Source organism: Bubalus kerabau, chromosome 20 (assembly GCF_029407905.1).
Source record: "Bubalus kerabau isolate K-KA32 ecotype Philippines breed swamp buffalo chromosome 20, PCC_UOA_SB_1v2, whole genome shotgun sequence".
NCBI lineage: Eukaryota > Metazoa > Chordata > Mammalia > Artiodactyla > Bovidae > Bubalus > Bubalus kerabau.
In genome coordinates this window covers 23,647,482-23,675,251 of record NC_073643.1, presented here as the reverse complement: position 1 = coordinate 23,675,251, position 27,770 = coordinate 23,647,482, and the positions used below count along the sequence as shown (strand labels likewise).

The 27,770-nt window shown below is 39.6% G+C and overlaps 1 protein-coding gene across 3 annotated transcripts in view; it reads right to left on the bottom strand.

Moving 5' to 3' along the window:
* SUMF1 (sulfatase modifying factor 1) overlaps positions 1-27,770 on the bottom strand; it is a 93,809-nt gene that overhangs the window by 7,251 nt on the left and 58,788 nt on the right. For all 3 annotated transcript variants that reach the window (XM_055558766.1, XM_055558767.1, XM_055558769.1), the window contains one exon: positions 7,984-8,043. In XM_055558766.1, the coding sequence (XP_055414741.1) occupies positions 7,984-8,043 (60 nt within the window). The remainder of the gene's footprint in view (positions 1-7,983; positions 8,044-27,770) is intronic.

The following is a 27,770-nucleotide window of genomic DNA, read 5'->3' as shown; positions in this document are numbered from 1 at the left end:
GGCCCTACACGGCATGGCCCATAGTTTCACTGAGTTAGACAAGGCTGTGGTCCATGTGATTAGATTGGTTAGTTTTCTGTGACTGTGGTTTTCAGTCTGTCTGCACTCTGATGGAGAAGGATAGAGGCTTATTATTGAAGCTTCCTGATGGGATAGACTGACTGAGAGGGATACTGGGTCTTGTTCTGATGGGCGGGGCCATGTTCAGTAAATCTTTAATCCAATTTTCTGTTGATAATGTACCTGTTATCATGAAGCTGACTTATATTCAGTTCAGTTCACTCGCTTAGTCATGTCCGACTCTTTGAGACCCCATGAATCGCAGCAGGCTAGGCCTCCCTGTCCATCACCAACTCCCGGAGTTCACTCAGACTCACGTCCATCCAGTCAGGGATGCCATCCAGCCATCTCATCCTCTGTCATCCACTTCTCCTCCTGCCCCCAATCCCTCCCAGCATCAGTCTTTCCCAATGAGTCAACTCTTCACATGAGGTGGCCAAAGTACTGGAGTTTCAGCTTTAGCATCATTCCTTCCAAAGAAATCCCAGGGCTGATCTCCTTCAGAATGGACTGGTTGGATCTCCTTGCAGTCCAAGAGACTCTCAAGAGTCTTCCCCAACACCACAGTTCAAAAGCATCAATTATTTGGCACTCAGCCTTCTTCACAGTCCAACTCTCACATCCATACACGACCACAGGAAAAACCATAGCCTTAAGTAGACGGATCTTTGTTGGCAAAGTAATGTCTCTGCTTTTGAATATGCTGTCTAGGTTGGTCATAACTTTCCTTCCAAGGAGTAAGCGTCTTTTAATTTCATGGCTGCAGTCACCATCTGTAGTGATTTTGGAGTCAAAAAAATAAAGTCTGGCACTGTTTCCCCATCTATTTCCCATGAAGTGATGGGACCGGATGCCATGATCTTCATTTTCTGAATGTAGAGCTTTAAGCCAAATTTTCACTCTCCACTTTCACTTATATTCAACAGAGAGTAAATAGTCAGACAATAAATAAATCGATAAATTCAAGAGTGTTTCTGGCAGCGGTCAGCTTGAAAGAAAGTTAAATAGGGAGAGAGGACTAGGCATGACTAGGTGCTACTTAGATAAGGTGGCCTGAGAAGGTCCCTCTGAGGAGGCACGATGGGCGCTAAGCCGCCTAGAGATTTACAGAATGAGAATTCCAACGACTGGTACAGAGAGGAAAAATGATAAAAAGCAGGAAGCACGGGTGGGTAAATAGGATGGAGTTACTTTAAAGGCAGTCTTCTAACCAGAAAGAGGTTGGGCTTGACACAGATGAGAACTGTGACATTTTGCTGATTTACCCACCCAAAAAGGCAAAATTCAAGACTCATTAGCTATTTAACCTTAGGCAAAGCTTTTCTGAATCTGCTCCATTGATAAAATGGGTCTGCTGCTGCTGCTGCTGCTAAGTCACTTCAGTCGTGTCCAACTCTGTGCAACCCCACAGACATAGGCCCACCAGGCTCCCCCGTCCCTGGGATTCTCCAGGCAAGAACACTGGAGTGGGTTGCCATTTCCTTCTCCAATGCATGAAAGTGAAAAGAGAAAGTGAAGTCGCTCAGTCATGTCCGACTCTTAGCAACCCCATGGACTGCAGCCTACCAGGCTCCTCTGTCCATGGGATTTTCCAGGCAAGAGTACTGTAGTGGGTTGCCACTGCCTTCTCCAAAATGGGTCTACTAATGGGATAATGTCAAAATGCTTCATCTTATCTTTACATGAAAAAGTTAAGTGGTAGACGTGGAGATTATTTTAACTGTTACTTTATAATGAACCCAATGCTGTTAATTAAAGGAACTCACTTTGCCTGTCTTATCTGACTTCTTTGGGTTAACCCACTTCCTAACTAAAACAAAAGCACTCATTAGCTTTCCTGTAGGCCTTAGATATCTTATGTTGTAAAGATGAAAATTCTCTTGCCAGCATCTGAACAGTTATGTATTTGCTGGGCTTCCCTGGTAGCTCAAATGAAAAAGAATCTGCCTGCAATGCAAGAGACTCGGATTCAACTCCTGGGTCAGGAAGACCCCCTGGAGAAGGGAATGGAAACGCACTCCAGTATTCTTGCTTGGAAAATTCCATGAACAGAGGAACTGGCAGGCTACAGTCCATGGGGTCACAAGGAGTCGGACTGAGCGACTTTTACTTTACTTTTTCGGCTCCTCCAGTGACTCAGCAGTAAAGAATCCGCCTGCAATGCAGGAGGCACAGGAGACATGGGTTAAATCCCTAGGTTGGGAAGATGCCCTGGAGAAGGGCATGGCAATCCACACCAGTATTCTTGCTTGGAGAATCCCTTGGACCAAGGAGCCTGGTGGGCTACAGTCCATAGGGTTCCAAAGAATTGGACATGACTGCAGCAACTTAGCATGCATGCATTTGATACATAAATAGGAAAATTATTTGCTATATAAATGGGAAAGGTGAGGCACTATCTCTGGTGACAAGCATTAGGGTTCAGGTTAGGGTTAGGTCTTTGTTGAATGGCACAGTTCTATATGTAACTTATCTCTCAGATTATATGACAAATTATTTTAAAATTAGGTGTTCATATGCCACAAAATACAGGCTGTAGCAACTGTAACAAAGTGTGCCTGCCTGGAACACTGTGGTCAGAAAAGACACTTATGATGTATAAGAGATTTTGCTTATAGCCATACTTGAAGACCCTGGTACATACAGCATAATTCCATTTGGGGAAGAAAAATTAAAACTGCACCAAAAAGTTGAGTAGAATACTATCAATATACTCTTTAAAAAGCAAGGTAAATTATTTTTTTCATTTTTATGTTTATTATTTATTTTCTAATTTTTATGGAAAGAAAATGTTTTGCTTACATAACAAAAAAAGCTTAAAATAAGTGATAAAAAGAGCTACTCTTTCACTGGATCACAGCAATACCTAAACTCTTCCATTTACCTAAATGATAACGAACTAAACCCTACAAAGCAAGTCTTACTACAAGTTACTGTTGAAAAGGTCAGGACGATCACATGAGACAACAGTCAATTCACATTATCATTGCATTTTAAATGTATTCATTCACTCAGCAAACACTTATTAATATAAGTACTTCATTTTAAATTCCAATAATGGACAACTAATGAAATACATAATTAAAGAGGAAAATGGCCTGATTTCATATGTCCTCATTGCTCTTTCTTTTTTTCCAACTCTACTTTTAGCACCAAAAATGGTTATTAATGATGTTAGGACTTTGAGTGGCTAAAATATAGGTCATTTTATTAATTAAGAACAGAGGTAGTGGTGAGGACCTGTTTTAGCCCCATTTCATCAAAATAGCTAATTACTGTGTGGAATTGATCTGGATAGCTGCACTCAGCACGTGAGCCTGGATTCAAGAACAATCCATTTAAGATAATGGCTTACTAGCCTTGGGGCACTGGAGTCAAGTGGGATGGCAACATGGCTTTCATGAGAGGAAGAGGTTTAGGTATAAAGAATAGTTTTGAGGTATCTGTAGCTCATTAGGAAAAAAATGGTTATAGAAAAATGACACAGTAGAACCCAGGTCTCTCAATTTCCCATCCACTGCCCTTGTCAATACACTTGATCAACTCCTTTTGCTAGTAATCTTGGTGTAAAATGATGGGGTTGTGGAGGCAGCAAGTAAGAATTTCCTCAATGTTGTGGGTTGGGCTAAAGATGTCATGGGAATTAATCTAACAACTTCAAAAACAACTAATATTTCTTGAGTACTTACTATGTGAACTGTTCTAAAATCTTCACATGTATTAAGTGACTTAATCCTTCTAATAACCCTGCTGCTGCTGCTGCTAAGTCGCTTCAGTCGTGTCCGACTCTGTGCGATTCCATAGATGGAAGCCAACCAGGCTCCCCCATCCCTGGGATTCTCCAGGCAAGAGTACAGGAGTGGGCTGCCATTTCCTTCTCCAATGCATGAAAGTGAAAAGTGAAAGTGAAGTCGCTCAGCCGTGTCCGACTCTTAGCGACCCCATGGACTGCAGCCTACCAGGCTCTGCCACCCACAGGATTTTCCAGGCAAGAGTACTGGAGTGGGTTGCCATTGCCTTCTCCCTAATAACCCTGAGGTAGGTATTATTATACGTGCATCATATATACAAGGAAAAAATGAGGCACAAGTATGGCAATGGTGTTCCTAAGATCACATGGCTTATAATCATGAATCTAGGATTATAGCTTTTTCAATCCCATTCTAGAATCTGTGCTCTTAACACCATGTTGACTCACAGTTGTTCTTTCTGTGCTCTCTTACCTTACTGAAGCCATACTTTGGACGGACTCTCAAAAAATCAGAAATAATCATCAGTGACTTACTTTAGTCATGCAGACTGCCCCTGATAATGATCAAAAATAAGTCACCTTCTAATTAAGGTGATTTTTTTTGCAAAATGAATTAACCATTCTTCTTTTTATTGATTTTCTTTCTTTTACTGATTTTCACCTTTGCCATAAGAATTATTTCCAGAATTCTGCCTATCTAGTTAGTAGTTCTTTTGCTGGTTCTTTATTCAGAAGAGAAGATGGAGGGGAGACAATTTTAATAAAGATGATGATTAAGAATGGTGGCACTGTTTGGAAATAATTATGTCCTCCAAGTTCTTATGTATGAAGCCCTAACCCCTGGTACCTCAGAATGTGACTGTTTGGAAGTGGGACTTTAAGGTGATAATTACATTAAAAGTAAGCTGTTAGGATGGGCCTTCATTCAATCTCAGTGGCATTCTTGTAAGAAGAGGAGATTGGGAAAGAAGAGCCCTGCGTGCACGGAGGAGAGACCTTGCAAGAACACAGACAGAAGGCTGCCATCTTTGAACCAAGGAGTGAGACCTCAAGAAAACAGATTGGTAACACCTGAATCTTGGACTTCTAGCCTCCAGAACTGTGAGAACATAAATTTTTGTTGTTTTAAAAAAAAAAAAAAAACAAAGAATGATGGTATTAGCAGCAACTAACTTACTGAGTCTTTACCATGAGCTAGGCATGTGTGCCTATACTTTTGTTCGGTACATTTGTTCCTCATAAAAACCTTATAGTAGCTGCAATTATGATGCACATTTTACATATGTGAAAACTGAGACTTAGAAAGGTTAAGTAATTTGTTTAAAGTTACAGGTAAAGACTAGCAAAGAGAAGTTACAGAATTCCAACCCAGATCTAATTCTAGACTCCACAGTTTAATGCACTTCCTATACCTAGTGGCAGTTAAAGCTGTCACTCTTAACCTAGTGGAAAGAAGCAGCACTCTGAAAGTAATTCACAATCAACACTGTGCTATTTCCTTGACCTCACCAAAATAACCAGACTGAGGTTACATACCTACATCATTTACAATTAATTTGACTGAGATCCTAGAGGTGCCACTTCTCTCTGAAAAATCTTGTGGTTCCCACTCAGTTATTCTCTCTGCTATTCTCTCTTCTAGAACACTCTCTCCACCCCTCTGATCCTGACTAAATTAAAACTTATCCTTCAGGGTGACTAAGAAAAGTTACAGATGTGTAATATAAACTCTAAATCAACCACAAAAATTTTAAAACAAAGCTAATAAGCCAAAGAAGAGACAATGAAGTGATTAAAAAACTTAATCCAAAAAAGTTTAAAAAACAAGAGAGAGAGCAAATGGAAAAGAACAGATGAGACAAAGAGAAAAACAAATCTCAAGATGGCAAATTTAAACCCAACCATAACAATAATAATGTTAAATGTAAATGGTCTAAACAGCAAGTGCAAATGCAAAGATTATGTGAATAAATTCATTAATTCAGATGAAATGGATAAATTCCTTGAAAGACACAAACTCCCAAAGATTAATCAATAACAAACAAATAAATTCACCATATTAACAGACTAAAAAACAAAAACCACATAAACATCTCAATAGCTTCAAAGAAACATCTGGCAGAATCCACATCCATTTCTGCTAAAAACTCTCAAAAATCTAAGACTAGAAGGAAAGTTGCTCAAGCTGGTAAAGGGCAGCTTTGAAAACACTATAGCTTATATCATAGCTAATTCTAAAAAGCTGAATGTCTTTCCTCTAAGATCAAAAATTAGGTAAGACTGTTTGTACTTATCACTCCTATTCAACAATATACTGGAGGTTCTAGCCAGAGAGAAATACAGCAAGAGAAAGTAATAAAAGATATCCAAATTAAAAAGGAAGAAGTAAAACTGTCTATACTCCCAATTGGTATAACCATTTATGTAGAAAATACAATAGAATCTACAAAAACATTACTAATACAAATGAGTTTAACAAGGCTACACAACACAAATATACAAAAATCAACTCTGCCATGTAACTGTATTTATTAAAAACATGTATTAGGTTAAAAGATATTTTAAAAGCATAAACTAAGAAGCTTATAAAAATTTAAAACATTTAAAATAAGCAAGCAAAATGAAATGGTAAAATAGGCACATTTATATGTATGGCACTGGAATATTTTGGTGTTCATACTTGAAATGTGTTTTACAAGTTTCATTTGCTCCACTTATCTGTGAAGAAAAAATCTTCTGGTCCTCAATTCTTATAGAGTAAATGGATTATCAATTAAGAAAAGTGCCATATGTCAGAGACATAACTGGTGGCAACTAGAGTTTTGAACTACTGCTGTGCGAAAAGAGATTCACCTGTTTTTCATGGAAGTCTGGTTCCCCAGCAAGAGGATTCAGATACACCTGCGGTAACAGCTTGAATCAGAGAAAAAGAAAATCTGGGACTACAGACAGATGGGTATATGAACATTTTAAACTACTCGAATGGCCTAGGACAATGCTTTTAATTTAAAATTAAAATTAGAATTTTAAAGATAAATTTGTCTACATCTTGTTATAAAGGTAGGTGTAAAGCATAGTTTGAGTCAACTCTATGAAATTCCATCTAAATGATTATATTAAAAATTCTAAGAAAGGAAGAAGGCACACATACCTATGAACTCTCTCATACACATAATTTAAACAGAGTCTTTTTAGGCCAGTGGTTCCCAAACTTTGATATATGTTATGATCACCTCGAGAGCTTTAAAATCCTGATGCCCAGGTCATAATACAGAAAAATCAAATCAGGATGAGGTGAGTGAGGAAACAGGCGTCAGTACCTTTTATAGATCCCAGATGATTCTAATGTTCAATAAAGTTTGAGAACCATTATTTTAAGGCAAAGTTTGACAATGCCTCCATTATCAAATTAATAACTTAATTTGGAGCCATTACAGGGTATTTTAAGTCTCTAACTGCCTAGACTGACTGAATTATCATAGGATGCTTCTTGGAGGAACAATCTGCGAAATGCCATCTTTGCATAGGGATAGAAAGACAGAAGTTGAAGTGCTGGAGACACTAAAAATACATGATTTAAAGAAAAAAAGGGAGAGGCGTGCTATTCAATTTCTGAACTCCTTAAAAAAGGCTACTCATGAAACACTGAGTCACTTCTACTAGCCAAGAACAACTGTCTCTGACACTGACATTACAGCCCAAAGAGAAAAAGCATTCTCTGAGATTAATCTTTATTCTACAAAGCACATTCTATATCCCAAGAACACTTGGGATATTTCCATTTTGATATACCACTATCTACCCTCCATCTATAATCCTTACCTTAATAGCAATAGAGAAGCCAAAAAAATATCTGAAGCCTCAAATAAATTAAGGGTGTGGTTCCAGACTTCCATGATGGAAAAGGTATACAGTCCACCCAGATTCGTGCGACAACAAAGATCTCTTAAAGGGTCACAATACAACAGATGGAATATGGTTGACAACAGACCATTTATAACCTCTGCTTCTTGCATCACTTATTGCCATGCCTGTGCCCAAACTTCTTTTTTTTCTTGCTTTGATGGAGATGTATTAATAGACATGGATGGGACATTTGGGGGTTAATGATTACAATTGATCCATACACCTGCTGTTAGAACACCAAAGCAGAGATTAGTGACTCGACTTACTTTATGGCACATGTAGGATCCACCTTTCTTCACCCGGTCTTTCCCAGAAGGGGGGCCTTTCTGTGGATGAAAAGAAGAGAACTCATTAGTTCAGATAGTACAACTGCCCTTCCAAGGTCAGAGAGAGAGAAAGAGAGAGAGAGAGTATGTGTTAATCACTCAATCATGTATGACTTTTTGCAACACCACGGACTATAGTCCACCAGGGTCCGCTGTCCATGGGAATCCTCCAGGCAAGAATACTGGAGTGGGTAGCCATTCCCTTCTCCATCCACAGAGCATTTATTTTAATCCAGCCAGCTCTCTCTCAGTTGCCTAAATGGGGCACATGCTTTTCTGTCCCTGGGTCTTGCATCTGCACCCATGCACCTTCTCGAATGCCTTCCAAATCCTATATCCTCTGAGGTCCAGCTCAAGTTCCCACTCTTTGGTGAACTCTGTGACTATCTTAAACAACCCAAACCCCTACAGGGTTTCCTTCCTAGATGACTAATAGGCTGCCTGGCAACATCTCTTCCATCAGCTTCTCATGCTGACAGGCAAATTTATCCTGAATTATAACTGGCCTGCAGACCTAGACTGGCAAGCCTTTTTGAGTTATGTTTTTAAAATCCTACTATGCAACACCTTATAAACCCTTTCCTAGCTGAATAAATAGATATAATTTTTCTCTCCAAAAAATTTTAGGTCAGGTTTACTGAGGTATAATTTATATAAATTTATACTTCTACAACGTTTAAATGCACACTTATAATGAGTTTTCAGTTTTTGAACCCAGGTCTCCCACATTGTAGACAGACACTTTACCGTCTGAGCCACCAAGGAAGTCCTATAATCATATAACCACCATCACAATCAAGACAAAGAATGTAGTTTATCTTTTTCAAAAACATTTATATAGTGCTTATTATGAACTACTGCCTGGAAAATCCCATGGACAGAGGAGCCTGGTAGGCTACAGTCTATGGGGTTGCAAAGAGTCAGACACGACTGAGCGACTTCACTTTCACTTTCACTTTATTATGAACCAAGTAGGGCTCGAAGTATTTTGCAAGTATTAACTTACATGATTTCCATAACAACTTCTGAGATTAAGCAAGTGTCAGAATGAGGATTCACCCTGAGACAGCCTGGTTCCAGACCTTAGAGACCAAGAGTATAGGAAACTGAACGATGGTTTCCACTATAATGAGAACTGAAGCCAGAAAGAGCAAGCCAAGATGTAAGACTATTTCTTCTAAGGAGGGCTTAGGAAAAACTGCAATAGAAATGAACGTTGTAAAGTTTTAGTTGCCAGGGTCAAAAGCCTCATGATTACGTTAGCCATGCAAAGAGTATCTGAGAGCTACCAGTAAACTCCTACAAACCAGAACCACATCTGGGAAGTCTGAGAGGGATAAGAGTTTTTTGCTTTTCCTTTGTTACACAAAAACAACTAATGATACAGATGTGGAAAATTCTGAAAGCAATGGGAATACCAGACCACCTGACCTGCCTCTTGAGAAACCTATATGCAGGTCAGGAAGCAACAGTTAGAACAACAGACATGGAACAACAGACTGGTTCCAAATAGGAAAAGGAGTACGTCAAGGCTGTATATTGTCACCCTGCTTATTTAACTCATACGCAGAGTACATCATGAGAAACGCTGGGCTGGAAGAAGCACAAGCTAGAATCAAGAATGCCGGGAGAAATATCAATAACCTCAGATATGCAGATGACACCACCCTTACGGCAGAAAGTGAAGAGGAAGCCTCTTGATGAAAGTGAAAGAGGAGAGTGAAAAAGTTGGCTTAAAGCTCAACATTCAGAAAACGAGGATCATGGCATCTAGTCCCATCACTTCATGGAAAATAGATGGGGAAACAGTGGAAACAGTGTCAGACTTTATTTTGGGGGGCTCTAAAATCACTGCAAATGGTGATTGCAGGCATGAAATTAAAAGACGCTTACTCCTTGGAAGGAAAGTTTTGACCAACCTAGACAGCATAATAAAAAGCAGAGATGTTACTTTGCCAACAAAGGTCCATCTAGTCAAGGCTATGGTTTTTCCAGTGGTCATGTATGCATGTAAGAGTTGAACTGTGAAGAAAGCTGAACACCAAAGAATTGATGCTTTTGAACTGTGGTGTTGGAGAAGACTCTTGAGAGTCCCTTTGGACTGCAAGGACATCCAACCAGTCCATTCTAGAGGAGATCAGCCCTGGGATTTCTTTGGAAGGAATGATGCTAAAGCTGAAACTCCAGTACTTTGGCCACCTCATGCAAAGAGTTGACTCATTGGAAAAGACTCTGATGCTGGGAGGGATTGGGGGCAGGAGGAGAAGGGAACAACAGAGGATGAGATGGCTGGATGGCATCACCGACTCGATGGACGTAAGTCTGGGTGAACTCTGGGAGTTGGTGATGGACAGGGAGGCCTGGCGTGCTGCAATTCATGGGGTCGCAAAGAGTCGGACATGAATGAGTGACTGAACTGAACTGAACAGTGCTTCTTATTTCAGTTTTGTTTTTTCTTTCAAAGTGTGAGTTGCTCAGACATGTTCAACTCTTTTCATTCTCATGGACTGTAGCCCACCAGGCTCCTCTGCCCATGGGATTCTCTAGACAAGAATACAGGAGTGGGTATGACATTCCCTTCTCCAGGGGATCTTCTCAACCCAGGGATTGAAACCAGGTCTCCTGCATTGCAGGCGGATTCTTTACTGTGTGAGCCAACATCAAATCTAAGTTTTCCTTTTCCTTGTCAAAGGCCCAGATCTAAGTGGCAGAACCTAAAAGAACCATGTTTTCTTCAAGCATAATTAACACGCTGACTGGAAAACAGTATGTTACTGTTTTCCAAGAAAACAACTTGTGAGCAGAACTTCATGTTTTCTTCAAAGCATTTTCATGTACTTAAAAACTGTCCAAGACCAAGCCACTGGCTATCCTTCATTCCACTGCAAGGTCAAAGTTATTTCCATGCCCTTAACTGCTTTATGTTACACTGTTAAACTTTTATTGATTACAAATGGGCAAGCTATAAATGAGAAGAACTACATCTGAAAATAATGACTTCATACCACAGCATCCTTTCCAGGACTATCTGGAATCTGACAGCCATTACAACAGAATCTGCTTGGTGTGTTTATTATTGTATAAAAGTAGCATAATCACCCAGAATTCACCAAAGCAGAGATGAAAGCATTTATAACTGTGCTGTTATCCCACAGAATGGCCACTCTCTCCTACATTAAATTTCTTGCTTGGGGATTCTTGCATGGCACTGCTTCAGGTGGTTCTCTGCATGCTGGGTTATGATGTACCAAATGGCAGTCTAAATTCTGATTAAAGTTGCTCACAGTATATGCTGGCATGCAAGATTCAATTCTTTTGTCAAGTTAGATCCAAGAACAAGAAAGACTGATTTGCTAACAGGAAGGAGTGAGAACAAAATAGTTCCCTTTCATCACCATCTCATATGAACCAAATCTTCAATCAATAAAAATGACATTTAACAAAGTGACACACAAGTCCTAATGAGAGTCACCCCAGGCTGATAAGACCACAGCAGTTAATACAGTCCTCTAGGTAACTGCTCAGCTGATCCTTATAAATAAAACTATTTTTGCCAGAAGACATGATGCAGGATTACAGGATTAGCTACATCTGTTTGAAATGCTCACCACTTTGCAAAACAAACAAAAAAACAGAAAAATTACTAGCAGTGTGCAATGAGTTGAATAGTGCCCCCTCCCTCAAGTTCATGGTCACCCAAAGCCTCAGCATATGACCAAATTTGGAAATAGGGAGGGTGCACATTTGTAAATTTTGTGTTAGTTATGGTGAGGTCATATTGGATTATGGTGAGCTCTAAATCCAGCAACTGGTGTTCTTGTAACAGGAGGAAAGGATGCAGAGAAGGTCATGTGAAGATGGAGGCAGAGACTGGGCTGATGTAGCTACAAGCCAAAGAATGCCAAGGGCTCCAGGGAACTGCCAGAAGCTAGGAAGAGACAAGGGAGGATTCCAGAGACTCTGAAGGGAATATGGCCCTGTGAGGACCTTGGTCTCAGACTTCTAGCTGCCAAAATTGTGAGAGAATAAACTTTTGTTTTTTCAAGCCACCAAGTTTGTGGTAATCTGTTATAGCAGCCCTAGGAAACTAATATAAGGGGGAAATGCTTCCATTTCTTTTTGCTGAAGAAAGGATCAATAAATCAAAATTAACATCATCTCTCACAGTCAAGCCTGTTGTTGTTTAGTTGCCAAGTAGTGTCTGATTCTTTCTCAACCCCTGGACTTTCAACCCCTGTAGCCCGCCAGGCTCCTCTGTCCATGGAATTCTCCAGGAAAGAATACTGGAGTGGGCTGTCATTTCCTTCTCCAAGGGATTGTCCCAGACCAGGGATCGAACCTGGATCTCCTGCACTGAAGGTGGATTTCTTACCACTGAGTCACCAGGGAAGCAGGTTAAAACAACTTAAAGGAGCTACAGACTGTAATGTCTAAATACCTCACCTTTCTGCCTATATACCTGGTAAGAAGAGAGGCTGCTGTGCCCAAATGACCTCCACCACCAGTATTCAAGAATCAAAGTAAAAATACACACTGAACACAGAGATTTTGCTCAGAAACAGATAAGAATCCATGAGAAAGCTGATGATGGTTTTGAGTTCTTCTGTATCTTTGCTGATTTTCTATCTAGTTATACTACCAATTGCTGAAAAACGAGCATTATCATCTAGACTTAAAACTGCAGGTTAGACTATTCTTCCTTTCAATTTTATCAGTTCTTGCTTCATAGGTTTCAGGTCTTTTCTGGGGCATGCATATTTATCATTATTACGTCCTCTTGGTAGATTGATCGTTTTATCATCAAACAATGCCCTTCCCTGACTCTGGTAATTTTGCTTTTAAGTCTACTCTATACAACATTAAAATAGCCATTCCTGCTGTTTTCTGATTAATGTTTACATAAAACATCTTTTCCCATCATTTTGTTTTCAATCTATTATATCATTATGTTTGAAGTGAGTTTTTTGTAGAACTGTATCTAGTTAGGTTATGTTTTTTAATCCACATTGCCAATGTGCCTTTTAATATTTAGACCTTGTGCTTTAAATGAAATTCCTGATATTTTAGGACTTAAGACTGCCATTTTGTTGTTGCTTTTGTCTGTTCTCTACTTTTTGTTTTCCTTTTTCAGCATTCCTGTGGCAGAAAGATTTCTCTAAAGAAATTCATTTTTATTCATTTACAATGCTTAATTACAGTTTTACATATATATTTAATATATGTATATTCATTAAACATATAACTTAAATATATATTATATAGTATATATTACTATACAAGTATTAAAAATATATAATGCTTACTTTATACATATATAAAACTGATAAAATATAAAATATTAGTCTACTGGTATTATTTTACCTATTCCAGTGAAGTACAGAAAATTTACCTCCCTTTATATCTCTTTAGCTTCCCCTGTTTATAACTACATTAAATAATTCTTCCAAACATATTTAGAAACACATCAACATCATAATTTCTGCTTCAACTATCAAACAAAACTGGGAAATCTTGAGAGGACAGCCTACTATATGTACCCATATTTTTCCTACTATGTTCGTTCTCCCATCCTGATGTTCAAAGGTTCTTTCTTGAATCATTCCCTTTCTGTTTAGGGAACTTCCTTTAGACATTCATTTAGGATAGGTCTGCTGATGACAGATTCTGTAGTTTTCCTTCATTTGAAAATGTCTTGATTTTCTCTTATTCCTAAAAGACATTTCATTAGATAAAGGATTCTGGGTTGGCAGTCTTCAGTTCCAGAAAAACATCTATTTCTGCTTTATTGACTATGCCAAAGCCTTTGACTGTGTGCATCACAATAAACTGTGGAAAATTCTGAAAGAGATGGGAATAGCAGACCGCCTGACCTGCCTCTTGAGAAACCTATAGGCAGGTCAGGAAGCAACAGTTAGAACTGGACATGGAACAACAGACTGGTTCCAAATAGGAAAAGGAGTATGTCAAGGCTGTATATTGTCACCCTGCTTATTTAATTTATATGCAAAGTATATCATGAGAAATGCTGGGTGGGAAGAAGCACAAGCTGGAATCAAGATTGCCAGGAGAAATATCAATAACCTCAGGTATGCAGATGACACCACTCTTATGGGAGAAAGTGAAGAGGAACTAAAAAGCCTCTTGATGAAAGTGAAAGAGGAGAGTGAAAAAGTTGGCTTAAAGCTCAACATTCAGAAAATGAAGATCATGGCATTTGGTCCCATCACTTGATGGCAAATCGATGCGGAAACAGTGGAAACAGCATCTGACTTTATTTTTGGGGGCTCCAAAATCACTGCAGATGGTGATTGCAGCCATGAAACTAAAAGACGCCTACTCCTTGGAAGGAAAGTTATGACCAACCTAGATAGCATATTCAAAAGCAGAGACATTACTTTGCCAACAAAGGGCCGTCTAGTCAAGGCTATGGTTTTTCCAGTGGTCATGTATGGATGTGAGAGTTGGATTGTGAAGAAAGCTGAGCGCTGAAGAATTGATGCTTTTGAACTGTGGTGTTGGAGAAGACTCTTGAGAGTCCCTTGGACTGCAAGGAGATCCAACCAGTCCATCCTAAAGGAGATCAGCCCTGGGTGTTCTTTGGAAGGAATGATGCTAAAGCTGAAACTCCAGTACTTTGGCCACCTCATGCGAAGAGTTGACTCATTGGAAAAGACTCTGATGGGAGGGATTGGGGGCAGGAGGAAAAGGGGACAACAGAGGATGAGATGGCTGGATGGCATCACTGACTCGATGGACGTGAGTTTGAGTGAACTCCAGGAGTTGGTAATGGACAGGGAGGTCTGGCGTGCTGCAATTCATGGGGTTGCAAAGAGTCAGACACGACTGAGTGACTGAAGTGAACTGATCTGAACTGAACACATAAAAAATATCATATCCATAAGGAATATGGGGGCTTTCCCAGTGGCTCTGGGGTAAAGAATCTGCCTGCAATGCAGGAGACCCGAGTTCGATTCCTGGGTCATGAAGATCCCCTGGAGCAGGGCGTGGCAACCCACTCCAGTATTCTTGCTTGGAGAATCCCATGGACAGAGAAGACTGGTGGGCTGCAGTCCATAGCATCACAAAGAGTCAGACACAAGGAAGCAACTTAGCACGTACCATAAGGAATACAGGGGGAAAGTATTGCATCACTTCTTCTGTTCTTTATTAGGATCTCTGATGAGAAACCCACACAGTGTCATTCACACTGGCTTATCCCCTACAGGTTAAGTGTTGATTTTCTTTGGCTTTTTTAAGATTTTCTGTCTTTGGTTTTCAGAAGTTTAATTATGGTATGTCTTGATATGGATTTCTTCAGGATGATCCTATTTAATGTTCACTTAGCCTCTTGACTACAGATTTAAGTCTCCTCCCAAATTTGTGAAGTTTTCAGCCATTATTTCTTTGGGTAACCTTTCACCCCATGCTCTTTCCCCTATCCTCTGGGACTCCCAAGACAAAATTTTAGATGATCTTTTTTAACAATCACAAAGTTCCCTGAGACACCATTTATTCATTTTGTATTTTCTCTCCAATATTTATATTGAATAATTTGTTTTTGTTTCCAGTTCACTGATTTCTTTTCCCCTCTGTCCCTTTCATTCTGCTGCTGAACCCATTCACAAAGCTTTTATTTTGGTTATTCTGTTTTTCAGTTCTAAAATTTGCTTTTAGTTCCCATTTATATTTTCTATTTCCTTTCTGAAGTTTCTATTCTCTTTTTTCATTTGTTTCAAACATGTTAGTATCTATTTCTTTCATCTAGTTTGGTATCTCCCCTGTTCTTGGTATGACAATTCATTATTCAGTTGAAACCTGGATAATGTTTATATGTTACATGACTCTGGCTCTTTTTTTCAAAATTATTGTACTACTGAGTTTCATTTCAATGTTTTAAATTATTTATTTGTTTGTTTTTGGCTGTGCTGGGTCTTCATTGCTTTTTATGGGCTTCCACTCATTGCGGTGGCTTCTCCTGTTGTGGAGCACTGGGCTCTAGGCGCACAGGTTTCAGCAGTTGTGGCTTGCATGCTCTAGAGCGTGGGCTCAGTGGTTGTGGCACACAGGTTTAGTTGCTCTGTGGCATGTGGGATTCTCCTGGACCAGAGATCAAATACACGTCCCTTGCACTGGCAAGAGGATTCTTATCCACTGTGTCACCAGGAAGTCCCTCTGGCTCTTACTTAAACATTCTGTTTCAGTTGGCTTTCTTTAGCACCACGCTGACAGGAAAAGGGAGAGAGCCATCTCATTACCGCCAGGTGTAAGCAGAAGTCCGAGCTCCCCACTAGGTCTCCACTGTCACCTCAGAAGGGACACTCTTCACTTACTGCTGGAGGAGGTGAGAGTTTGCTCCCCATACAACATCCACTTGCACCATGGGAGGGTCGGTCTCATTACTGTTAGCCAAGGATGAAAGGCCTGGCACCCCACCTGGCCTTCTCTGACACCATCCTGGCAGGTAGGTTATGGCACCTCAACCAGCCTGATGAGGGTGCATGAGGTCCCTCTTGGCCTGTGCAGGCACAGAAGAACAGTTGTTTTTCTATGGTGCCTACATGGAGTAGGGTGGTTTAGTAAGTCTTTAACTAGAAGTCTACTGTGTTTTTAGACTGTTTCCTACTTTCTCCTTTGGCTGGAGAGAGTAGGCTTTTCTCGAGACTTGGTTTACACCTCTTGGCATCTGGAGGTTGGTGGTTTCTTCAGCTCCAAGTCTGGGATATATGGGGCAAAAAGAAAAATCTATGGAATTCACCACCATGTCATTCCTAGGGTCCAAGGTCTGCAGTTACTCTGCCGTCTTTACACCTTTCAGGGACTTTTTATGCTCCTTTTCTAGATAGGGTCCAGAGTTTTAATCATATTTAGTAGGAAGAACAGGAAATCTATGTCTACTCCATTTTCCTAGAACCAAAGTCAGACTTCCTTCACATCATTTTTTAAAGGATAGTTTTGCTAGATATAGAAGTCTTAATTTGTTTCTTTTCCCCCAGCCTCTTGACTATATCACTCTACCATTTTCTGAATTCCATGGTTTCTGATGAGAAAACAGTCACTAATCACACTATTGTTGGCCTGTATGTGATAAGGTACTTCTATCTTGCTGTTTTCAATATTTTGTCTTTCAGCACTGTGACTATGACATGTCTAGGTATACTTCTCATTTGTGTTTATCCCGGTTGAAGTTCACTAAAGTTCTTGGATCTGTAGATAATTTTCATCAAGTTTGGTATTTAGATAATTTGGCAAAAATGGTTTGTCCCTTTCTTGCTCCCATCTCCACCTGGGACTCCTATTATACATGTGTTAAAATCATGTTCAAATGTTTGATACCGTCACACAGGCCTCTGCTGATCAGTCCCAATTTTTTTTTTCCCTCTCTGTCATTTGGTTTAGAAATTTTCTTTTGACTTACCTTCAAGGTCACTGATTGAGGCATCCTACCATTTCTAATCTGCTACATGTTAACTCTTCATTTCAGTTATTATATTTTCAATTCTAGAAATTTCACATGGTTCTTCTTTTATCTTTTCTATTTGTCTGTTGTGAGTCTCTGTTTGTTGATTCACATAGTATTTTCTACCAATTCTTGATTATATTTTCTCTTAGTCCTTTAAATATAATAGCTGCTTTTAAGTCTTTGTTAAATCCAATATCTGTGCTTACTCAGTTTCTACTTAATCTTTTTCCCTGGTATTGATCAGTTTCCTGTTTGCATATTTATTGCTTTTTAGGTGAAAACTAAACATTTTGATTACTTAATATACACATACACATATGTAGTGAAAATATTATTTGACTTTGCACTACTCTCTGTTCCCCTTTCCTGGTACAAATGACATCACAAACACCCAAGGAGAAAACTGAAATTCACTATCTTCAATTTGACAATGACAGCTGGCCTGTATTTAATAACATTTGTGAGAAGACCTAGCACTTTGGTGAATATCTTAAACACTAAATACTGTTTTCATCTGCAGATTTGATACTGCCTCAGATCAACCAATGATAATAATATCTTTGAAAAAGCAATGGACACCCAGTAAAGGATGAAATTAGGACAAAGTCAGGCCTATTTCTCAGAGTCTTCCTCCATTTCACTACATCCTACCCATCTGCTCAAGCAAGAATCATGAGGAGTAATTCTTGATTCCTCCCTCTCCCTCACCCCCACATCCAGCTGGTCTGAGCTCTACCTCCAAAGCAGATCTCAAATGGATGGCAGCTATCATCTCCATAGTAACCACCCTGCTCCAAACCACCTGCTCCATGTTCCACCTGGACTATTACAACTGTCTCCTAAGAGGTCTTGCAACTTCCAAAATGGTACCCAATAGGAGCACAATGATATCTGTTAAATAAATAGAAACTACACCACTGTGAGAGAAGCTAGACAAAAAAACATAGGTACACACTGTACATTCCATTCATCTAGAACTCTAAAACATACAAAATACAAATTAATCTACTATGACAGAAAGCAGATCAGCAATTGCTCAAGTATTAGAGGCAGAAAGGGCAAAGTGGAGCATAAGGGCATAAGAAAATTTTGGGGTGATGGTTATGTTCACTACCTATACTATGGTGGTTTCATGGATACATGTGTATATATATTTATTTTTTGATCAGTATATACAGTTATACTCAGGTGGTACAGCAGTAAAGAATCCACCTGCCAATACAGGAGCTACAAGAGACAAAGGTTCGATCCTTGGGTCAGAAAGATCCCCTGGAGAAGGATATGGCAACCCACTCCAGTATACATGCTGGGAAAATTCCATGGACAGAAGGGCCTGGCAGGCTATAGTTCATGGGACTGCAAAGAGTCGGACATGACTGTGCATGGCACACACACATATATTTATTTATATATATAAACTGGTCAAACTGTACACTTTAAAAATGTACAATTTATGCAAATTATATCACATTAAAGCTATTTTAATGAAAATAAACAAATTTTTAAATGATGGTATTTTAAATAAACTATGAGATATGGAATTGACTTCAAATAATCCAGAGGAGAAGGAGAGCAGGGATGAGTGGACAGAAATACAGATGAAATTAAATTAGCCATGAGCTGATAATTATTAAGTCTGGGTATGAAGGACATGGGGATTTAATACACCACTCTCTCAACTTCTGCATGTTTGAAATTTTCTATAATAAGAACAATTTTTAAGTTAAATGACAGAAAGCATACACCAGAATAAGCTAAAAGAAGAAAAACTTTCAGAGCCCCCAAATGTTAGGAGTCCAAAGTTTCCTCAGAAGTTTATTTATAGGGGGTTTGGAGTTTAAAAGGACAGGTTTCATTCTCCACCTTCTGATCCTGAGACGTGTGCATCTTCCCTTGAGAGCTAAGTCATCCTCGCCCTGACTAGCTAAAAGCTGTGCTCTCTGCACACCTGACTTCTCATCAAGCCTTTAAGCTATCTTATCATCCAGGTTTCCATAGGTTTAATTTTGGCATTCTTAAGTTCAGGATTAAAGAAAAATGATCTTATTGCTGATTTGAAGCACTTCATGCATGTTAAAGCAAACACCCTTGTTAAATCACCCAGTACTATTAGCAATAGGCAGCTCAGAAACACACCAACAGGGGCAGTTTTTTTAACCTTTTTCTTCTAGCATCTGCTTGTGTGTCTCCTAAAAGGAATTTCTTTCCAATCACCTCAACTATTTTTCAAGAAATGAACTCTGGGACTTCCCTAGTGGTCCAGCAGGTAAGAATAGCCTTGCAATGCAGGGGACGTGGGTTCCATCCCTGGTTGGGGAACTAAGATCTCACAAGCTGCAGGACAGCTAAGCCCATGTGCAGCAACTAGAGCACCTGTGTGCAGAAACTAAAGAGCCTGCAGGATGCAAGGAAGATCCCACAGGCTTCAACTAAGACCTGATGCAGTCAAAAACACAAATACTTTTTAAAAAGGAACTCTGCCTACATTTGCTTAGAGCATACTACCATAATATCTCTTCACTCATTTGATCCTCAGAAAAGCCTTGGGAAGCAGAAAGTATCATGATCCCCATTTCAGGGATGAAGAATAGTGAAGCTCAGAGAGATGGAATAAATGGACAGATCCAGCTCACACAGCTAGCAAGTGACAAAGCCAGAAGTCGAGGTTCATCCCACCCCTGTGCTTGTTCAGTTCGACTCTTTCAGACTAGCTGCACCTCTGACCAAGGCACATTTGTGAAAAACAAAGTGTAAAAAAAAAAAAAAAAACCAAAATTCACTTCAGTTACCTGATGTCAAATGTGACAAGGGATTTTAAGAGTGGGTGGCTGAAACCAGTACTTCAAATAAAGCTGTTTCAGTTATGTGTAATTTTATTCAACCCCCAGCACAAGGACCAACATAAGGGACTGCAATTAGCTTTAGATGTTGCATGAGGAGAGGAAAAGGAGGGTGACACCCAGAGAAAGGTCAAAGAAAGGAAACTAGAGATCAGATTGGAAAGAATAGCACATTAAACACACAGTCCAAATTAACAACCCCCGCAGTATTTTCTCTGTAAAACCAGCATGCACTGTATGGTGATTACCCTGTTAGAGAAATGAATGAAAACAGTCATTTCCTCCATGCTACTTGTTTCGCCCACGCCCAGCTAAAAAGGAAGAGAATTCTCAACACGATATTAACTTGCTCACAGTGTCCGTGGTCCTCCATCTTCCAAAAAAATATGTCCCTTTCATAGCCCAAGGACTACAGTAACAGTTCTTGCTTTGGGGGATAATACATAAAACTGGTTATTTAAAACACTGATTCCAACTGTAACAGCTAATAATAGCAGCTAATATTTACTGAGCACATATTAGAATCAGGTATTGTTTTAATGTTTTGAATTTTTAAAATGATATTCTGATGTAGGTTCTATTATTGGGAGGGCAACTATATAATCAATTGTCCAAATAAGGATACCTTGGGGAATGAATAGGGCATCTATTAACAACTGTGCCAGGCATGAGCACAGGCTAGGGATGTTGGACACCCCATCACCAGGGCCATCTTACAGATGAAGACTCAAAGAACAGAAAGGTTAAACTGCCTGTCCTGTGTAACACAGCTAGTAATGGGAGGAGCCAGGGTTCAAGCCGGGCCATCTGGTTCCAGGCTCCCACTCAGCCATTCAGCCATGTGCCCCTTATGAGCTGATGTGGTATATTTTTAATGAAATAATTCCACTGTTCCAGTTTGAACAGCATAAGCCCTTCCATATTTCACAAGTTCACTGCAAGAAAATGGCTAGGCCCAAGGGAAACTGAGTTGAGAGTTCATATTTTTCAAAAATAAAGACATTCATCAGCTTTGGGATAGAGCTGATACACCCGTTAGATGTGCTTCTCCAAACGCGCTTCTCTCAGCACAGGGCGTCTGCTTTTTTCACTTAAGAATAAATAGACATTTAAAGTAGCAACACTTACCACCTAAACAGACATCCACATACAGAGGATGCCTTCAGTAGTTTCTCTGGCTCAAATCCCCTGGGGTTTGGGGATCTCAATCTCAACCTCATACCATGGAAAAAACTGTTCCATTTCATAGACCTACTTTGTAAGGTCTCATCTTCCCTTGTGTATTACTGGAAAAGTTTTCAAATACCTCCAAGGGAAAAGCATGCCTCAGAAATAAAGTGATAACAAGGAAATCCAACATCTTCCTTTCATTACAGACTAAATGACAGGTGCCATGAGATCTCAGCAAGTCACAATGTCAGGTGCATAGAAAGTGTCTTTATGTAAACACACAATAGTGTGTCGATTTGCTTCTTTTTTTTCTAATATTTTGTCATTTATTTATTTATTTGGCTGTGCTGGGCCTTAGTTGCAGCATGCAGAATCTTGGTAGTTGGGGCATGTAGGATCTTTTTGTTGTGACACGCAAACTTTTAGCTGTGGCAAGTAGGAGCTAGTTCCCTGACCAGGGATCAAACTCAGGCCCCCTGCATTGGGACTGCAGAGTGTTAGCCACTGGACCAGCAGGCAAGTCCCCTGGTCTTGCTTCCTAAGGCAACATGATGTTGGTCTATTTCCCATTATCCCTTTTCTTCAGTCCCTCATGACATCACTGTCCATTGCACTTAGTTCTTTCTGCCTCTTCCCTCAGCCTTCACACTCCATTTAGTGTCTCTGTCAAATGACAAGCCCCCAGACAGCCTGAAAGATCACACCCCCTCCTCCACCTTCCATCACTGTCTCTCCTCCTACCCTATATGTCCCCCTTCTTCCTTGCTGTTGTAGCAAAACACCAATATTTGGTCTTTGTCCCCAGTTCCTGCCTCAGAGCTCCTGAGATCCTTGGAAGAGAAAGACGAGAATCTTTCTTTTGTTGCCTCTTCTGAGTTGTATACTTTAAATTAAGCCCAGCAATCATAAGTAAAGTGTTTTCCTAAGTTTTGTGAGTTGTCCTAGTAAATTACCAAGCCTGAGCAAAGGGATCATCTGAACCGCCAAATTCGCATTCTGCCAGGCAGAAGTGTGGGGAGCCTGGGTACCCCATTTTCAGCTGGTATATGAAGTATTGGAAGACTTGTAGGATTGTGTTCATAATCTGTGGTGTCTGTGATAACTCCAGGAGTAAGCATCAGAACTGGACGGAATCTCTGGACACCCAGCTCATGTTAGAGATAAATTACATATTTGGTATCAGATAAAACACACACATGTGGTGTCAGAACGGTACAAGAAAAAATGAAATACACTAACACTTACTACTGGTGACAAATTACAAATTGCTTTCCTTCTCCTAATAGGAGGCAGGCACCTTGACACCACAGACTTTGCTCTATTCCCTGCTTTATCATTTGAGCCTTAAACAGTGGCTGAGACTATAGATATCGATTTATTTGAACCAGTGGATATATGCCTTGTGCTTACGTTTCTATATAATTGCTCTTGGTCAAAAAGTAGAGACTCAACAAAAAAGGGGGGAAAGGTTAGAATGAAAAATAAGATGGTAGAGACCCCTGTGATACAATGGGAAATTACATATTTGGTCTTTGTACTGATTCTCCAGAGTGACTTGTGTCTACTGTGTGCTGATAAGATGACTGGTAACTGGGGAGCCCTAGGTAAATTCTGGATGGGCCCTGGTCAGGCAGAGAGACCTAGGCATGATTATCAAGTTGGAACATTTAGCTCCACCCCTTGATCTCTGCGGGCTTCCCTTGTGTCTCAGCTGGTAAAGAATCCGCCTGCAATGCGGGAGACCTGGGTTCGATCCCTGAGTCAGGAAGATCCCCCGGAGAAGGGAAAGGCTACCCACTCCCATATTCTGGCCTGAAGAATTCCAAGGACTGTATAATCCATGGGGTCACAAAGAGTCAGACATGACTGGGCAACTTTCACTTTCTTTCACAGATCTCCGGGGAGGGGAGGGGTTCCGGTGATTGGACCTAACCACCAATGGCCAAGGGTTTAATCTATTATACCTACGTAACGAGACCTCCATAAAACAACCAAACAATGGGATCTGAAGAGCCTGAGTTGGTGGACACATCTATGTGCTGGGAGGGTGGGACACCCCACATTCACAGGGATAGAAGTTTCTGTGTGTAGGACTCTCCTGGACCCCACACTGTGTATCTCTTCATCTGGCTGTTCATTGGTATCCTTTATTATAAACCCGTGATAGTAAGTAAAGGGATCTGGATGGTTCTAGCACATTATCAAATCTGAAAGGAGGACACTGTGGGAACTCCTGACTTAGCAGCCACCTCAGACAGAAGTGCAGGCACCCAGAGCACCCAGTACTTGGACTGGCATTTAAAGTGGGGGCAGACTTGTGGGACTGAGCCCTTAAACCTTGGAGTCTGTGCTGACTCCAGGTGGTTAGCGTCAGACTGAACTGAACAAAAGATATCCAGATGGTGTCCAGGGAGTTGGCGTGGAAAAAAGTTACACATCTGGTGTCAGAAGTGTTGTGGCATTTTTCACAGAACTAAAATAAATTTTTTTTTTAATCTGTACAGAAACACAAAGACTCTGAACAGCCAAAACAATCTAGAAAAGGAAGAAGGGAGCTGGAGGAATCATGCTCCCTGACTTTAGATTATACTTCAAGGCTACAATAATCAGAACAGTATGGTGCTGGCACAAAAACAGACATGCAGTTCAATGGAACAAGACAGAGAACCCAGAAATACAACCACACTTACAGAGGCAATTGATCTATGACAAAGGCAAGAATACATTGAACAAAAGACAATCTTTTCAATAAGTGGCAGACAGCTAACATGTAAAACAATGCAAATGATGTGAGTGACAAGGGATTAACTGCCAAAATATACAAATAGTTCATACAGCTCAATATATTTAAAGAAAAAAGAACCCAACCAAAAAGTGGGTAGAAGATCTAAACAGATACTTCTCCAAAGGAGATATATATATATATGGTAAAAGACATATGAAAAGATGTTCAACATCATTAATTATTAGAGAAATGCAAACCAAAGCTATGATGCAGTAGAATGGCCTCACACCATCCAGAATGGCCATCATCAAAAAGTTTGCAAATGATAAATGCTGGAGAGGGTGTGGAGAAAAATGAACCCTCTGACATTGTTGGTGGAAATGTAAATTGGTGCAGCCACTACAGAGAACAGTGTGGAGGTTCCTTAAAAAACTAAAAATAGAGCCATCATATGATCCACCAATCCCAATGATCCAACACATACTCGCTGGTATGTATCTAGAGAAAACTATAATTTGAAAAAATACACTCAGGGAATTCCCTGGTGGTCTAGTGGTTAGGACTCTGTGCTTTCACTGTTGTGGGCCTGGGTTCAATTCCTGGTGGGGAACTAAGATCCCACAAACTGCGTGGCAAATAAATAAATAAAGCCAAGTTAAAGATTTCAGGATTTACAGAAGACTTTTTAAAAAGAAAAAAAAAAATTACACCCCAATGTTCATAACAGCACTATTTCCAACAGTCAAGATATGGAATGAACCTAAAAGCCCATTAACAGATGCATGGATAAAGAAGATGTGATACATACACACGTATTACCCAGCTATAAGAAAGAGTTAAATAATGCCATTTGCAACACAATGAATAGACCTAGACATTATCATACTAAGTGAAGTAAGTCAAACAGAGAAAGACAAATGATATCATTTCTGTGTGGAATCTTAAAAAAAAAAGATACAAATGAACTTATATACAAAACAGAAACAGACTCACAGACATAGAAAACAAATTTATGGTTACCAAAGTGGAAAGCAGGAGGAGGAATAAATGAACAGTTTACAATTAACACAGACACACTACTCTATGTAAAACAGAAAATCAACAGGGACCTACTGTATAGCACAGAGAACTAGACTCAATATTTCATAATAATCTATTATATAAGGGGAAAGAATCTGAAAAAGAATATATATATATATAGCTGAATCAGTTTGCTGTACACATGAAACTAACACAATATTGTAAATCAACTATATTTCAATTTTTAAAACTAAAATGAAATACTTGTTAAAAAATTCTGTGGGGCATATATCCAGAAGTAGCATTGTAGGATCACAGAGTTCTATTTTTAACATTCTGAAGAACCACTATGTTCTTTTTCTAAGAAGTTGCATCATTTTTTTTATAGCAGTCATCCTTGTGGGTAAGAGGTGGCCAAAGACCTCCTTCTACAGTCACGCTATCCAACTTTTCGCGAGGAAGGAAAGAGAGGAGAAAAAGCAGCAAAGTCCCAAGAAAATGGTTAACACTATGACTTCTACAATGGTAGATACATATGTTTTATTTGAGATATGGATCATAAAAATTGTGAAAATCCATGGTAGTTTTTCAACACAAGGCCATAAAATAAATAAATGCTAAAAACCCATCAACCTAAACACAGAGGAAGCAACTATTAAGAGAAAATAAGTAACACACTGGATTTCCACAACCAAGAACTAACTTTCTCATCATCTGCTGATAGTATACATTGCTAAACAGAATTTGTCATCTAATAATGCAGGTAGTTCTTTAATTTCAGAAAGCTTAATATGCTAACATACTACACAAAAGAGCATTCACAGTCTATCTAATCCTGAAGAGGTTGGTTCTGAAGGACAGAGAAATCAGTTTATTTCATCCTAAACAAGGCATGGTATATAGATGTCGTTGTTAAATCGCTAAGTTGTGTTCCGACCCTTTGTGATCTTATAGACTGTAGCCCACCAGGCTCCTCTGTCCATGGGATTTCCCAGGCACGAATATTGGGGCAGGTTGCCATTTCCTCCTCCAGAGGATCTTCCTGACTCAGGGATTTAACCCACGTCTCCTACACTGGCAGGTAGATTCTTTACCACTGAGTTACTTGGGAAGCCCTTATGGTACACAGTAGCATCATCCTAAAGAAAGGTGACTTCTGGGTCAGTGAAAGTGTACCCAAGATCAGAGGGTACAGACTACATCTGCTGAAAGGTCTACTCCACAGTCACTCACTTGCTTCTTTCCGAATGATTCTGTGAAACTGTTCAGTCCTGCCTGCAAACAGATATGGCTCTAAAGCATTTGAGAGGTGAGAAAACCAGTTTATAGTCTTCATAAGGATTTTGTTTATCACATTCTCTTATACTCACAATCTTCAGTGACAACTCATTAGCAAGTTATGAGAGAGTATAAGCAATTAGTTTATACCAAATCATATTTTTAGTTAAACATTTTCTGCAAAGAATACTTGATTACTTCCATGATTTTACTTCGTATACTGTGAAAGTAGACAAGTGCTAAGTGCCCAATTCTGTACATTCTGTCACTTCATTAGAAGCAGTGTTTACTTTTCTTAGTGTGTATAAAGCAGAAACTGTCCACAGAAAGAAGTGTACAGTTGTGTGCTACCGGGCGTCCTATCTTGTTTCCACATCCCTAAAAAGGTCCAGAATAAGTATCTTTCATGAATTAGATTTCAGAGTCAGCTGTCATTTCATAGCTCACTGAAACTTTCATTGCATATTAAAAACTAGTCATGATTAAGATTTATCAAGTGTTTACTACATACCACTCACTACACTAAACAATTTCTTTGTGGTATCTCACTGAAATCTCTCAGTCTCTCCACAAGGGGTACTGTTATTTCTCACTTACTGATGGGGAAGCTGAATGAGGATTTAAGTGACTTGCTCCAGCTTAATCAGCTGGTAGGTGACTAAGATAGGAATTCAGGTCCAACTCCCAAACTGCCTGAAGTTAACCATCACGTTAAACTTCCTCCTCACATATAATTAAAGACATGACCACATATATGTAATTACATGCATTTGCTTGACTCCTTCACATCTGCAGGCTCCAGAGGGCAAAGGGATAATGTCTGTGGGATTCCCAGAATCCAGCTCATAAGTCTGGCATTCAGTAGATTGCCAATAAACTTTGCTGAATGAATAAAAGCATGTATTTATATAAAAATCACATATATGGATAGGAATATACCTAAATATATTCACATATCCACATGAAAATCCTTCCCAGAATAACCTGATGTAAAAGATAATCAGATTGTTCTATTTCTTCTCTTCTCAATAACATGGTTTAATTTCCAGATCCTTAGGGAAAGAACAAATGAGTCACACTACGGCATAGGGAAAGACATGAAAGGTGAAGCTATAGAAAGGGAAAATGACACCAAATTATTTCACAATTCATTAACAGGCTAAATGTTCAGTGCAAAAACTGACTTGCCAAATCAATAATTTTTAAGAACAATTTAGTGGAAGGAAATAAGAGA